Source organism: Crotalus tigris, unplaced genomic scaffold (assembly GCF_016545835.1).
Source record: "Crotalus tigris isolate CLP2741 ecotype Arizona unplaced genomic scaffold, ASM1654583v1 scf7180000017999.2816498, whole genome shotgun sequence".
NCBI lineage: Eukaryota > Metazoa > Chordata > Lepidosauria > Squamata > Viperidae > Crotalus > Crotalus tigris.
This window is the reverse complement of record NW_024096765.1, coordinates 1,143,779-1,156,720: the sequence shown is the minus strand read 5'-3', so window position 1 is coordinate 1,156,720 and position 12,942 is coordinate 1,143,779. Positions and strand designations below refer to the sequence as shown.

Genomic DNA, 12,942 nt, shown 5'->3' with positions numbered 1-12,942 from the left:
GGCACCATTATATCATCACCAATGTCACATATACTGTATAATATCATCCATTCTAGGACTAAGTCTTCTGCTCTACAGATGTGAAACAAGTCTATATTTGTATAGACTTCTATGGACTATATTTGTATACACACGCACATACAAATACTACACACTCTTCCAAACTGCTTGCTCGATTCTACTTTTGCAATTCCCAGGAGATATCCTTGTTACCAACCTTAAATGTTAATTAAAATTGACTCTTAATGTAAAAATGTGGATTGGGTAAATTGTTTAACTGTGTTAAATAAACCACATTTGGCTGGGATAGTAAGCCATAACAGTCGACAACTCCAGTATGATGAAAGAAGCTGCATTGCATTTAGTTTACCTTGTAAATAATACCATCAAATAGTACATCACCACCAACCCAGCCTTTTTTAAAATTTTCCAGCAGAATCTGTCAAGCTCCTTTCGTCTGAATACCAGAGCAGGACACCCTCCCCGCTACAAACCAGCTGAGCATTTTGGCTCAGCAGGTTGTGCAGCTCTGACCTGCGTTCCTGCTTCATCATGCAAACCCAGGAGTTAAGGGTTGACCGAGCAACCCATTTTTCCTTTAACCACAGGGAAGCACATTGGGCTAATCCAGTGGCTAGATCCCCGGTAAGCTCCCCGATCTCCTAACACGTGTATCTTGTGCCATTCACCGCCCACGCTAAATTTGTGTTTTGGGGATGCACGCTTTTTAGGGATGCGATCAAGAACCGGGGTGGAGGGTGGGGCTGGGTTGGGTGAGGAGAGACTCCCTAGTTGAGCAACCAGCTTTATGCGCTCCGAACGAGCCCAAACGCGACTCAACCTTTCCACAGCCGCGCGCTACGCTCCTTTTCCCTCCGCCCCCTCCCACGTTACAATGGCAGCAGCTGGGCCGTCACGTGACTCCTCCCCATCCAAAACAAGCCCGCCTACCTGCTTCTCCCCGCCCCCTTTCTCCCCCCGCTCCACTCGCCCGGCGCGCGCGCGCGCTGAGCCCGCGGCGCCTGCGTAGCCCCGCCCTCCTTCTCCTCGTCCCTCCCGCCTTCTTTCCTCCCCCCCCCCCCCCGCGCAGTCCTCATCTGGTTCCTTTCTCTGCCTCCCGCCGGCTCTTCCATTATCCTCCCTCCCCTCCCCTGCCCACGGTCTATAAAAGGAGCGGCCGGCAGGGGGTTTCTTTCTCAGTCCGCTGCGGAGGCACGAGCGGTGGGTCCGTCTCCCGGCCGGGACGCGCGTGCCGCCGAGACAGCCCGTCAGCCGCGGGTTGCAAGGGAGGAGGAGGAGGAGGCGACGACGCCGACGAAGACGAGGACGACGCCTTGCTCCGTCCTGGTCCGCGGGGCCATCTCTGGGTCGCCTCCTGCGGCACCCTTCCTCTCCCTCCCTCCCACACACACACCCGCCACCCCGCAGCAGTGCCAGCTCGTCCGGCCCGGCCGCCGGGCTCTGTCGGGGCCGCCTTCGAGGCCTTCCCACCCCCGCCTGCGCGGCCGACTGGCCCCCCTCCGCGCCGACGCCATGAGCTCGGGCACGCCGTACATCGGGAGCAAGATTAGCCTCATCTCCAAAGCGCAGATCCGCTACGAGGGCATCCTCTACACCATCGACACCGACAACTCCACCGTCGCCCTCGCCAAGGGTAGGGCCCGAGGAGGGAGGGAGGGAGGGGGGGCGCGGCCACGGCGAAGGACCGAGGCGCGCCCGAGGGAAGTGGGGGGGGGACGCCTCGGCCTCCTGCCCCCCCACGCACACACAATCCGGAGGGGGGGCGGCGGCGGAGGCGGCCGAGCCCCGCCTGCGTCCGGTGCTCCCGAGGGGCTGGGAGGGAAGAGCCGATGGCGGAGGACGACGACGGCGGCGGCGTCGCGGGATTCGGCTTCGCTTCCTCGCGCGGCTCTTTCTTCTGCCCCCCCCCCTTCCCGGGGGGGGGAGAAAGGAGGGAGGGGTAGACACGAGCGCGACTCGTCGTCGTCGTCGTTGTTGGGGCTCCGACGCGGGAGGGCCGCAGCTGGGTTGCAAAAGGGGGAGGAGAGCCCAGCGGGCTCTGGGCTCCCGATCCGCATCCCTTTAAAGGGGCAGGCGCGCCGCAGACCTGCAAAGGGGAGCGGTGGGAGGGGGGGGAACGCTTTGCAAAGGAGGTAAAGGTCCGGGAAGGGGAGTGACGATAGCCGGGGCTGGTGTGTGTGGGGGGGGGGCGGGGAGAGACAGCGAGGGACCCTTCGCTTTCCCGTAGGGCTCCTTTTTAGGCCTTCCAAACTGGAGGAGTGACTCGAGCCATAAACGAGAACTTGCGCGTTGGTATTGGAAAAGGCGAAGGTGGCTTGAATTCCGGGGGGGGGGGTAGGAGAAGAGAAGAGGAACTGTCAGGTACAAAAACATTGGCCTCCTTAGGGTGGTTTTTTTTGGGGGGGGGGGAATATGGAAAACTCCTTCATCACCGTCACCCCGCTGCAACCTGCTTCTTGAGCCCGATTTCAAAAGTTTCCTTTTTAGGGGATGGTCTGGAACTGTGTTTCTCAACCTTGACAATTTTAAGGCATGTGGACTTCAACTCCCAGAATTCCACAGCCAGCATTGCTGGCTGTGGAATTCTGGGAGTTGAAGTCCACATGCCTTAAAATTGTCAAGGTTGAGAAACACTGGACTCTGGAAGATGTTGCAGAGGTGCCGCAGTTCCCTTGCCGGCTCACCCTCCTTTTTACTCTCCTGGATTCTGAGGATTGCAGCTGAGGAATTGCTGCAATCCGCCGAGCTCCCATTATTCCCCCACCTCTTCTTCCTGCAAAGGGGATTGTTTGGGATTTGTAAAGCAAAGTAGTGTAGTATCACAGCTGCTGGTGACTTCAAGGGGCCAGTCATGTTTTAGCCTTTGGTAATGTACGGCTCTGGTTCTGAATGGTTTAGGGTTCAGTCTGTGATACAAGTATTAGCAGGCGTGTTGCTTAATTAAGCTGTCATTTTGTGAACCATGGGCAAGCAAGTTGTGCCACCAATTCTTTAACTTCACCATTTCCAAGTCTCTTAAGCATACCGGATCCTCACCTTGTTTGATTTCAGTAAACGCGCTTGTGCTGGCAAATTTTCCATTCCACGTTTTTGTTAGAAGGTTTTAGAAAGTTTCTATTTCCAAAAGAAAAAAGGATGGATGTTCGATACTAAATACTGTAGCTCTAATGCTGCTTATATTGGGCAGCTTAAGGGTTGAAACAGTGTCCCTGGAAAGCATTACATGTAGCAAGACACTCACACTGTTACTTGGACTGGATGTTTATAAAAGCAAAATATAGTATATCAGATACTGCTTGATTTACACGACCGAGAAATTAAGCTATAAAATGTTTTTGGGGAAAGAAGTATTTTGTAAGAGAACATAAGTTTACACCCAAGGAGAGAAGTCATTCAGAGCTTACAATTCATGTGGAAATTTATTGCACAATATTTTTCTAAAGAATCACTCTGTAATATTGGGGATTAAATAGAAATAATTTCCCCATCCTGACTTTAAAAAAAGGGTACTCAGAAAGGGTGAAAATGACATTAACGGAAACCAGAGAGTCAAGATGTGCTTTGTGAAAGAATGTCATCCTGCTAAAATGTTTTCAATTTATTTTAGGAATATATAAAATGCATTTTATTCTGGAAAATGTAGGAGTCTGTGTCTGTTGCCAGCCCTTGTTCCATTGTTAACAGCATAACTGCACTCCCCCAAAAGTACTAGTTGGCCATTTATCCATTTGCTGTTTATGAGCCTCATGAAGTTAGTTAAACAGCAATGAATATTCTGTTTTATTCAGCTCCCTCTCACTCAAGAGAACTGTGAAAAAGCTTTGAACGATAATTTAATGGAAGACTTGGTGACAAGATTCCTATTAAAGTTCTATTTTTCTGCAATATTATTGGTGAAGTAAACAAAGCTAGAGTTGAAAGGACACTTCTCCAAGATTGCTATACAAAGGTACAATATAGCACTAAAGTCCCATTCTAGGAGAGGCAGGATAAGGGGTCCAACGCTTTGTAGTGTTGGCGTATCCATTTTGAGCCAGTTTTATTATTTTGTGACTTAGAATAAGAAGGTGACTTAAATTTAAACTGTGCTCCTGAAGTTTATTTTATTTACTAAAGTTTTGTGAAGAATATGAGCAAACTCAAGTACTGATCAATGTGTACTTGTGTACATGTGAGCAGAGCAGGTAGTCATGTTGAAAACACTGGATCAACTTGTTCTGTCTTTGTTGTGCTTGATATATCTGGTCATTTTGGGGAAAAATGGGAATTGCTTTGTTAATAGTGTGGACTTCTAGAACTGTAATGCTAAGTTTTCTAGAATGTTTTTTAGGTCTAAAGTCTATGTGAAAAGTCAGCTTTTGAGAATATTCTTTAGTTAGGGTCCTCCAGTCCAGAGAATGGGTGTCTTCTTTCCTATCCTTTGACTGTTTTCAAATCAGCTTTAAACTTTACTAACACTCATCAGGACAAAGATATGGATTGTGCTTGATTAATGTTGAATTTGAGTAATGTGTGGCTTTCCTAAACTTTATTCTCTGACCTCAATTTGCTGCTCCTTTTGGAAGTTCAGTTTCTTAGTGGCATATTCTGGAAGAAAAATATAAGATGCCTAAGGAACAGTGCTCCATCTCTCTTTTTGATTTCCAAAAGCTCTTTTGGAAAAGTTCAGATTATACACAGAAGCAGATTTTCTTTTAACTCAAAGAGTATTTGATTTTTTTTTAGCAGCTCTGGCTTTAACAGTTAACTACAGGGTGTAATATTGGGAGAGAGGTGTGGAGAATCATTTTTTTAACTGCGATGTATAGTGGGGATATTTATAGCATTCTAGAATATTTGTCGTTTTGCCATTAGAAAAAAATACCCAAAGTTGTGATGCCTTACACTTGGTAGCTTTGCTGTTTCGGTAGAGTTATCTGAAGTTGTGAAGCATTTTTGTGTAGCAATATTAGTTTTCTTTTTTCCAGTGAGGAAAAGCTGAAGTGACCACACTTGATTCAGAAGCATCCCCCTATCATTTATGTTAGAGGGGGGGAAATTCAGATGGAAAAAGGACCTTTGAAAAAGTGTGTGTCTATAAAAAAATTCAGAACTAAAACACCATGGCCTCCAGTGAAGGAAGCATTTTCAAATATTGCATTAAAATGAACGCACACAAGTAAAAACATACTGCTCAAGGAGTATGGCCTTTGTGGAATGGCCATAAATGGATGACTAATGAAAAGTATATAAAGTTGGAGGAAATGGGGAAGAAAAAAGCAGTGTAACAGATGACTTAAATTGCACTTTTGAAAGATTTTCAAGGTAAAGGAAGGAAGGCAGCATGATTGTAGGAAAGGGAGAAACAGACTTGGAGTCTACAAAGACTAAATTGAAGAAAACAGACAAGAGTTCTTCAACACTTGGCAACTTTAAGACTTGTGGACTTCAATTCCCAGAATTCCTCAGGTTTGGCTGAGGAATTCTGGGAGTTGAAGTCCACAAGTCTTAAAGTTGCCAAGTTTGAAGACCCCTGGCATAGACTGAATTGCTTAGAAAGCATCAAGGATTTTGAATTAGCTTTTTCTGCAGAGACAGACTAAGGATTGTCTGTGGATGCTGTTGCCTGTTTTTTGTCTGTTTGTTAACGTAACTCAAGATGGCAACATGATACTCGTTTCTCTTCCTATTTTCCTCAGAACAACAACCCTGTCAGGTGAGTTGGGTCATGTCCCAAAATCATCCAACCTAAAGGACTAGAAGTCATGATCTCCTGGTTTCTACACCAGCACCTTAACCAGCACACCTAAATGCAGCCTAGCTTAGCTAGATTGTTGCTCCAGTGGTAGACAGGTTGATAGAACACAATACTAATCATGTTACATAATCGGGGAAAAAGTTGAGAAAACTTTTAGGTGGTTACTCAATCAAGCACAAGCTATTGCAGAAGAAACGAGTCCCCTACATCAGTGTTCCCAACCTTTCTGGCACCAGGGACCGGTTCTGTGGTTAACAGTTTTTCCACGGACTGGGAGGGGTGGTGGTTTCGCATGCAACCTAGATCCAGCGCATGCACAGAGGAAGCTTCACTCTCTCACCTGCTGCTTGCATGGCCTGGTTCCTAGCAGGCCATGCACCGATACTCGTCTGTGGCCTCGGGATTGGGTACCCCTGCCCTAAATTGTGAGGGTCTGTCATAATTTTCTTAGCTCTCAAAGTTGTGGCAAATTTACCTAATGGCTGACTGCATTGATTTAACCCAGATTCTTGGTGTTATTAATGTCTGTGAGATGGCACCCTTTAAAATACCAGTAGAAAAGAATGGATGAAATTGTTTAGGACTTTTAATCCTTAATTAGAGTTTCAGAATTACCAGTCTAAATTCCAGAAGCCTTGTAGGGAAGAGTTGTTAGCATTTTTGCTAGCCTGTTGGAACTTGTGATTTCAGAATAGTGAAATCATTCAGACCAGGGGTCCCCAACCTTGGCAAGTTTAAGACCTGTGGACTTCAACTCCCAGAATTCCCCAGACAGCATAAATATTCTTCAACTCCCAGAATTATGCTGTCTGGGGAATTCTGGGAGTTGAAGTCCACAAGTCTTAAAGTTGCCATGGTTGGGGAGCCCTGATTTAGACTATGATGTGGCCAGAAGCTGCCTGTCCATAGAGATGAACTGAATAGTCATCTAGACTACCAAGTTTTTAAATAAACCAGGAATGTTGTATCTCTGGAACTGGAGATACTACCGTAATTGCATGTTTGCCTAGGTCAGTGGTTCTCAACCTTTTTAATGCCGTGACCCCCAACCAGTCGTAAGTCGAGGACTACCCAACCGGTCATACGTTGAGGACTACCAAACCAGTCGCAAGTTGAGGACTTTTCCTGCCCGGGAGCACCGCGCATGCGTGGTGCCGCCCCCTGCGCCGGCCGAGGCATAGCTGGCAAGCGGCAGAGACGGCGTAGGCTGATCACTGGCTGGGCCACCAGCTGGCCCGGCCCAAGGGAGGTAAGGCAGCAGCCGGGCCCCATGCGTGCCAGCAACCCCCCCTGCTCCTGCCGACCTCCCACTCCTGGCCCTCTTTTACTTACATTTTTAGTAGTTGCTCAGCAGGGTGGAAACTTCCAGACAGCTCGCCTTCGCTGCAGACAACTTGCAGCACTGTTTGCAGAATGGAACTTTTGGTGGGCTCAGCAGGGCAGAGACAGCCTGGACAATTCCTATTGGCTTTTGAAAGCCAATAGAATTAGACTCTATTCAAGAGAGTCTATTCTATTGGCTTTCAAAAGCCAATAGAATAAAAGGGAGTAGCACAGCTAAGGAAAAGGGGGAGAAAAAACGGCGGACTGTGTTGTTTGGCGACCCCCGTGAAATGGTCGTTTGACCCCAAATGGGGTCGCGACCCACAGGTGAGAACCGCTGGCCTAGGTCCACCAATTGCTGGGAACTGGTTTGACATGATGGATTGATTAAAGAAAGAGGGCTTACTCCATATTCAGATAAGATGGCAACTGGATTAAGAGACAGGAACCATGAAGAAGTCAGACATCCTTTGGAATCAATGTAGACAGTAACTTAATGCCAGAACTCAGCCATCCCTATCATAGCGGAATGAATCAATATTACCAATTCTGTGCCCTGCAAGAGTATAGGCACAGGTCTTTTCTTTTCAGAACGATCCAATGTTTCTCAGCCTTGGTAACTTGAAGACATGTGGATTTCTGGCTGGTGAATTCTGGGAATTGAACTCCACACATCTTAAAGCTGTCAAGGTTGAGAAGTATTGGGGTGATTAGTGCTGAGCTTTTATATGGAAGGAATTACCAGCTTCCAGAGAGGACCTAGGGGTCAATTTGAGGCAAAGCTCTTTTTAACTGAAGTTTTGGCAAGGCTAAAATTAGGCAAAGCTTTATAAGCATTGTTTCTGTCCTAGGCATTGGCTTCCCGTAATGCAAAAAGTCAAATCCATTTAGGAAGTGGCTGAAATTTGCTAATTATTCCCAGTTTCCTGTGGATCGTGAAAGGGGGAAAAGGCACTTTTTGAACGATATAGGATGTTTGGGGTCCTTAATGCAGTCTTATAATATTTGAACACTAAATATTTTCAAAATGAAGTGCTATAAAAACCAGCTAAAAATAAAGAGGGGAAAAATGTGCCTTAGAATCCATACCAGGTAGAGAAGCATTTTGTATGCTGTTAAAAGAAGCTTCTCCTAGTGAAGCTGTTGTTGATTCTGTTACAGAAAGGTGAAAAGAAAAAAAAAATTTTAACCAAAAATTCTTCTGCTTAGTTAAAAACAAGTTCTTGAGACCCAAAACAGAGAAGAAAAGCCAGCTAGGTCCTTTCCACTAATCTTTTGTAAAGATTTATAATGTGTGAGAAGCAAAGCATAGATATGTAAAAGAAGAAGCAAATCCAGATAGAGGGAGCCCTCAATGTACAATCACAGTTGGGACCAGGTTTTCCATTGCTAAGTGAGTTCCAACTGATTTTACCACTTCCCCCCACACACACAGTTGTTAGTTGAATCACTTGGTCAGTAAGCTAATCTTGGCTTTCCCCATTAACCTTGCTTGTCAGAAACTGGCAGGGTTTCAAATGGTAAAGACATACTCCAGGCTGCTGTAACCATCGTAAATGCTCCTTGCCAAGTGCCCCAGTTTTGATTACTGTGGGGATGCTGCAATGCTTGTATATTAACTTTTTTCAGTGTCTTTGTAATTTTGAACAGTCACTAAGTGGATGGTTGTAGGATTACGTGTACTGAGAAATGCAATGTGGTAACAGAAGAGTGCATAAAATCCTTTTGAAATGGCAGGAACAGGCTCCTCAGTTGTCTTTAAAAATTGACCTATTATGTCTTCTGGGTGTGCTGGACTAGCTAGCACCACTTCAAAGATTTCCAGAATCACCTCTCTGCTAAACGAGAATTCTCTAGGACAGTGGTTCTTAACTTTTTTAATGCCGCGACCCCCAACTGGTCATAAGTCAAGGACTACTCAACAGGTCATAAGTCAAGGACTATCCAAACGGTTGTAAGTCAAGGACTTTCCCTGCCCGGGAGCGCCGCACATGCGTGATGCCGCTCCCTGCGCCGGCCGAGGTGTAGCTGGCAAGGGGCAGCGACAGCACAGGGCGACCACCGGCTGGGCTACCAGCTGGCCCAGCCCAAGGGAGGTAAGGCACCCGCCGGGCCCCACGCGTGCCTGCTGGCCTCCCACCTCCCACCCCTGGCCCTCTTTTACTTACATTTTTAATAGTTGCTCAGCAGAGAGGGGTGGAAACTTCCAGACAGCTCACCTTCGCTGCAGACAACTTGCAGCACCGTTTGCAGAATGGGACTTTTGGCTGGCTCAGCAGGGCAGAGACAGCCTGGACAATTCCTATTGGCTTTTGAAAGCCAATAGAATTAGACTCTATTCAAGAGAGTCTATTCTATTGGCTTTCGAAAGCCAGTAGAATAAAAGGGAGTAGGACAGCTAAGGAAAAGGGGGAAAAAATGGCGGACTGCGTTGTTTGGCGACCCCCGTGAAATGGTCGTTCGACCCCAAACGGGGTCGTGACCCACAGGTTGAGAACCGCTGGTCTACCTAATTTTGGGAATATAGAAGCAGATTTAGTGCTGAATGCTGCAAAGTCCTCTAGTGGCCAAATAATGTCAGTTCCACTGGGATCCCCCATTCTTAACAGGAGTTAAGAAATTGATTCAAGTCTGTAGCTTTTCCTCCCGAAGGAAAGCCGTGTGGAAAAGTAAAATACTGTGTAGTCGCTGAAGAACGCTGAAATCTGTTTGCAAATCCTCATTTAACCTTGATTGTTTTAACAACGTACCTTTTGATCCTGAAGGAACCTTAAAAGTAGATCCTTCAGCAGCAGGATTGGTCCATCTAAATTTTGTGTTCTAAACTAAGTTTGAAATGAACCTTTATTTCTAGAAGAGGAGACTCTGATTCTGTATTTTCATCAAAGCTGGGGGAAAAAAGTCATGCATTTTTAAATAAAGCTTTGGATAATACAGTTTAGATCTCATGCAAAAATAAGACTGAGTGACTTTGGGGTTTCGAGCCCTTTGGACCCTGGGACCTCCCACTTTGGTTCTGAATGGTCTTGCCACTGCCTCAGAACCAGGGTGTAATCTGGGGGTTCTTTTGGACCCACAGCTCCTGAGAGGGGAGCAAGGAGCAGCCATGCTTGGGAGATCTTTGTACAATTTTCATTTGTGTGTCAGTTGCACCCCTTCCTAGACCAGGAAGCTGTGCTCCGTCATTCATGTCCTAAGGACCTCCCAATTGGATGACTATAGTAAACTCTATATAGGGCTTCATCTGATGCACAGAATGTGCACCAAAATCAAAAGTGCTTATTATTTGGCACATGTGACTGAGGAATTCTGGGAGTTGAAGTCCACAAGTCATGAAAGGGCCAAGTTTGAAGACCCCTGATCTAGGGCCACTGGTGTGCAAGTCTTTTCCCTCCCCCCCCACTAGTCCCAAGAGGCCTGGGCCTTCTCCCTGTCCCATCTCACCCTGCCTCAATATTTTGCTGGCCAAAATTCTGTTCCTGGTCATCCTTGAGAAAGATTTGCCTCTCTAGCCCTGAGGAAGATTGCCTTCCCTACTTTCTATCTGAGCCTCACATCAGTTGGGCACATCTGTCAGCAGCAGCAGGAGGGACCCAGGCATGGTGCCGCAGGAAGAAGACCCCCTGCTCTAGGGAGTTGGGGAGAGGTGTAGGGGGGCCACATGCTAGCAGCCTAGCTGGCTGAGGCCTTTCAAGCCATGACAGGTTTCTGTGTGCCAGGCCTCCCAAGGCTTCCTCCACCCTGAGGTACACCCCTGCACAACCACATCTGGGAGAATTGGAGCTGCAGTTGTTAAGTGAGGCTGCCCCATGAGTGTCTCGCTTAATGATCACAACGATTTATGACCAAAATTCCAAGCTTAACTACCTGTGCTAGGATTATGTTTAGGAAGGAAATAAAAGAGGTAAAGCTTTAACACACTGGCTGCATTTGAAGAGTTGTACAGGGTGTTAACTGGTTCAGAGGCATATCTTGAACAGATAACTAGACCTCTAGCTTTAATCTGGCAGCAACAAATATGGATGAATGTGGAAGCTTGTCAGCTGTAGTGTGAAAACAAAGGAATCTGCTGCTGTGTGAATGAAGTGCTGCTAATTTGATTTCAGTTCAGCCTAATACCCATGTGATTTTTGTCCTGGGGGGGGGGGGGAAGTGAATCCTATTATTAGGCTATGCTTTTTTTCTGTGTGGAACAACTCCTTATCCTCCTGTCCAAATGTCATGTTTCTCCTTCCTCCTCCATTGTAAACAAGTTTTTGGATTCAGAATTACTGTCTTAAAAAAATACCAGTTTTCTTTTTTTTTTTTTTGCTTTATGTTGAATAAACATTTTGCTTTTCTCTCAGCATCAAACTTCCTTGCTAATTGCTCCATTCTGCAAGGGTGGATAGGCATGATTTAAAGAAAACTGAGGAATGAATTACTTCAATATTTGGTTTAGTTCTTTCTTTGGCCCCAAATTATATGGTTTCATTCCTGCAAGTGAGCAATGTTAGTGAAAAGCAAACATTCAAGTATGATTTTGAGTAATCTACTTATTTGAAACATGAGAGAAACTTGATATGTTTTAATTTCTGGACCACTCGTACAAAACAGCAATAATGTATACAGTTATGTGGTATTTTTTTAATAAGTATTTCCAGCCAATTCGGGTTTTTAAAGATGACTGTATAAATGAAATATTTATTGTTCAGGAAGAAAAAAAAATCATGTAAAGCCTTTGGAAAATGAAAGGTCTGTGCCTAACGCTGAAAAACATATTGGATAGATCCTGGCTTTAGAATGCCGATCTAATTCAGCATTCTTTTCCCACAGTGGCCAAATTGATGTTTCATAACAGGAAATAAATATAACAACATCATCTCATATGTTGTTCTAGTAACAGTAGTGAGGGGAAGATATCTCTGTGAATGATGGTGTAAAATGTAATCTAAAGTTGCTATTATCACAGATTCTTAGTGCACTGTGAGACAAGTTTAGTGTAGGATCATAATTGCACAGGTAGTCCTTGGTTTACAACATTTGATTTAATGGCCGTTTGAGGTTACAGTAGCATTGAAAAAAGTGACTTATGACCATTTTTTACACGACCGTTGTAGCATCCCCACGATCACATGATCAAACTGGCTCATATTTATGATTGTTGCAATGTCCCGGGATCATATGATCATCTCTTGCGACATTCTTTTTTTTTTTTTTTTTTAGAAGAAATTTTATTGTTTTTTTGGTTTTTAAAACAAAGTGCTCAAGACACACTGTGGTGTTAGGGTAGTCAAACATCGAAAGACAAAACATATATACATAATTCAATCAATACATCTAGTATTCCCTCTTTTTCCCTTAGGTAACATAATTTATTTAAAATAGTCCAATTCTAGCTTAAATTTATTCAACCTGTACCTGTTTTTAAAGCTTTAGAAATTTACACTACCATAATCAAATTAACTTTAAGTACAAACATTATCAATTCGGGTATCCCTTCCAAATATATTCTAGTTCCTTAATTTTATCATAAATCTTATTTAATTCTTCTTCCACTAATATCCCTTAATTAAAATAAAATATTAATCTATCCTATACATATCTAATCCATCAATTAATCTCTTTAAGCTGACAGAAGAAAATCAGACCTTGTCATTTCAATCCATTAAACAGAATTCAAATTACATCCAGTTAATTGTCATAGCTAATAACATCTGTGTTATCAAACAAATAAATCATCTTATTAGATTAACTCAACATTACATAATAATTTTCTTACAAGTAACCCTATCATCCTAAAAAAGAAAAAAGAACACACTCTTAATCAATTTAATATATATTCCATTAATCACTCCTTTTTCTCTTACTTCTAACTCACA

General features: G+C 44.7%; 1 protein-coding gene across 3 annotated transcripts in view; it reads left to right on the top strand.

Annotated features, from left to right (window-relative positions):
- The first annotated feature begins 1,101 nt into the window (after window positions 1–1,101).
- The window catches only part of LSM14B (LSM family member 14B), a 28,357-nt gene continuing 16,516 nt past the window's right edge, over window positions 1,102–12,942 (top strand). The window contains exon 1 of one of the 3 annotated variants that reach the window (XM_039346502.1): window positions 1,102–1,654. In XM_039346502.1, the coding sequence (XP_039202436.1) occupies window positions 1,534–1,654 (121 nt within the window). In that variant the 5' untranslated portion in view covers window positions 1,102–1,533. The remainder of the gene's footprint in view (window positions 1,655–12,942) is intronic. The other 2 variants (XM_039346501.1, XM_039346500.1) reach the window with 2 other exon arrangements.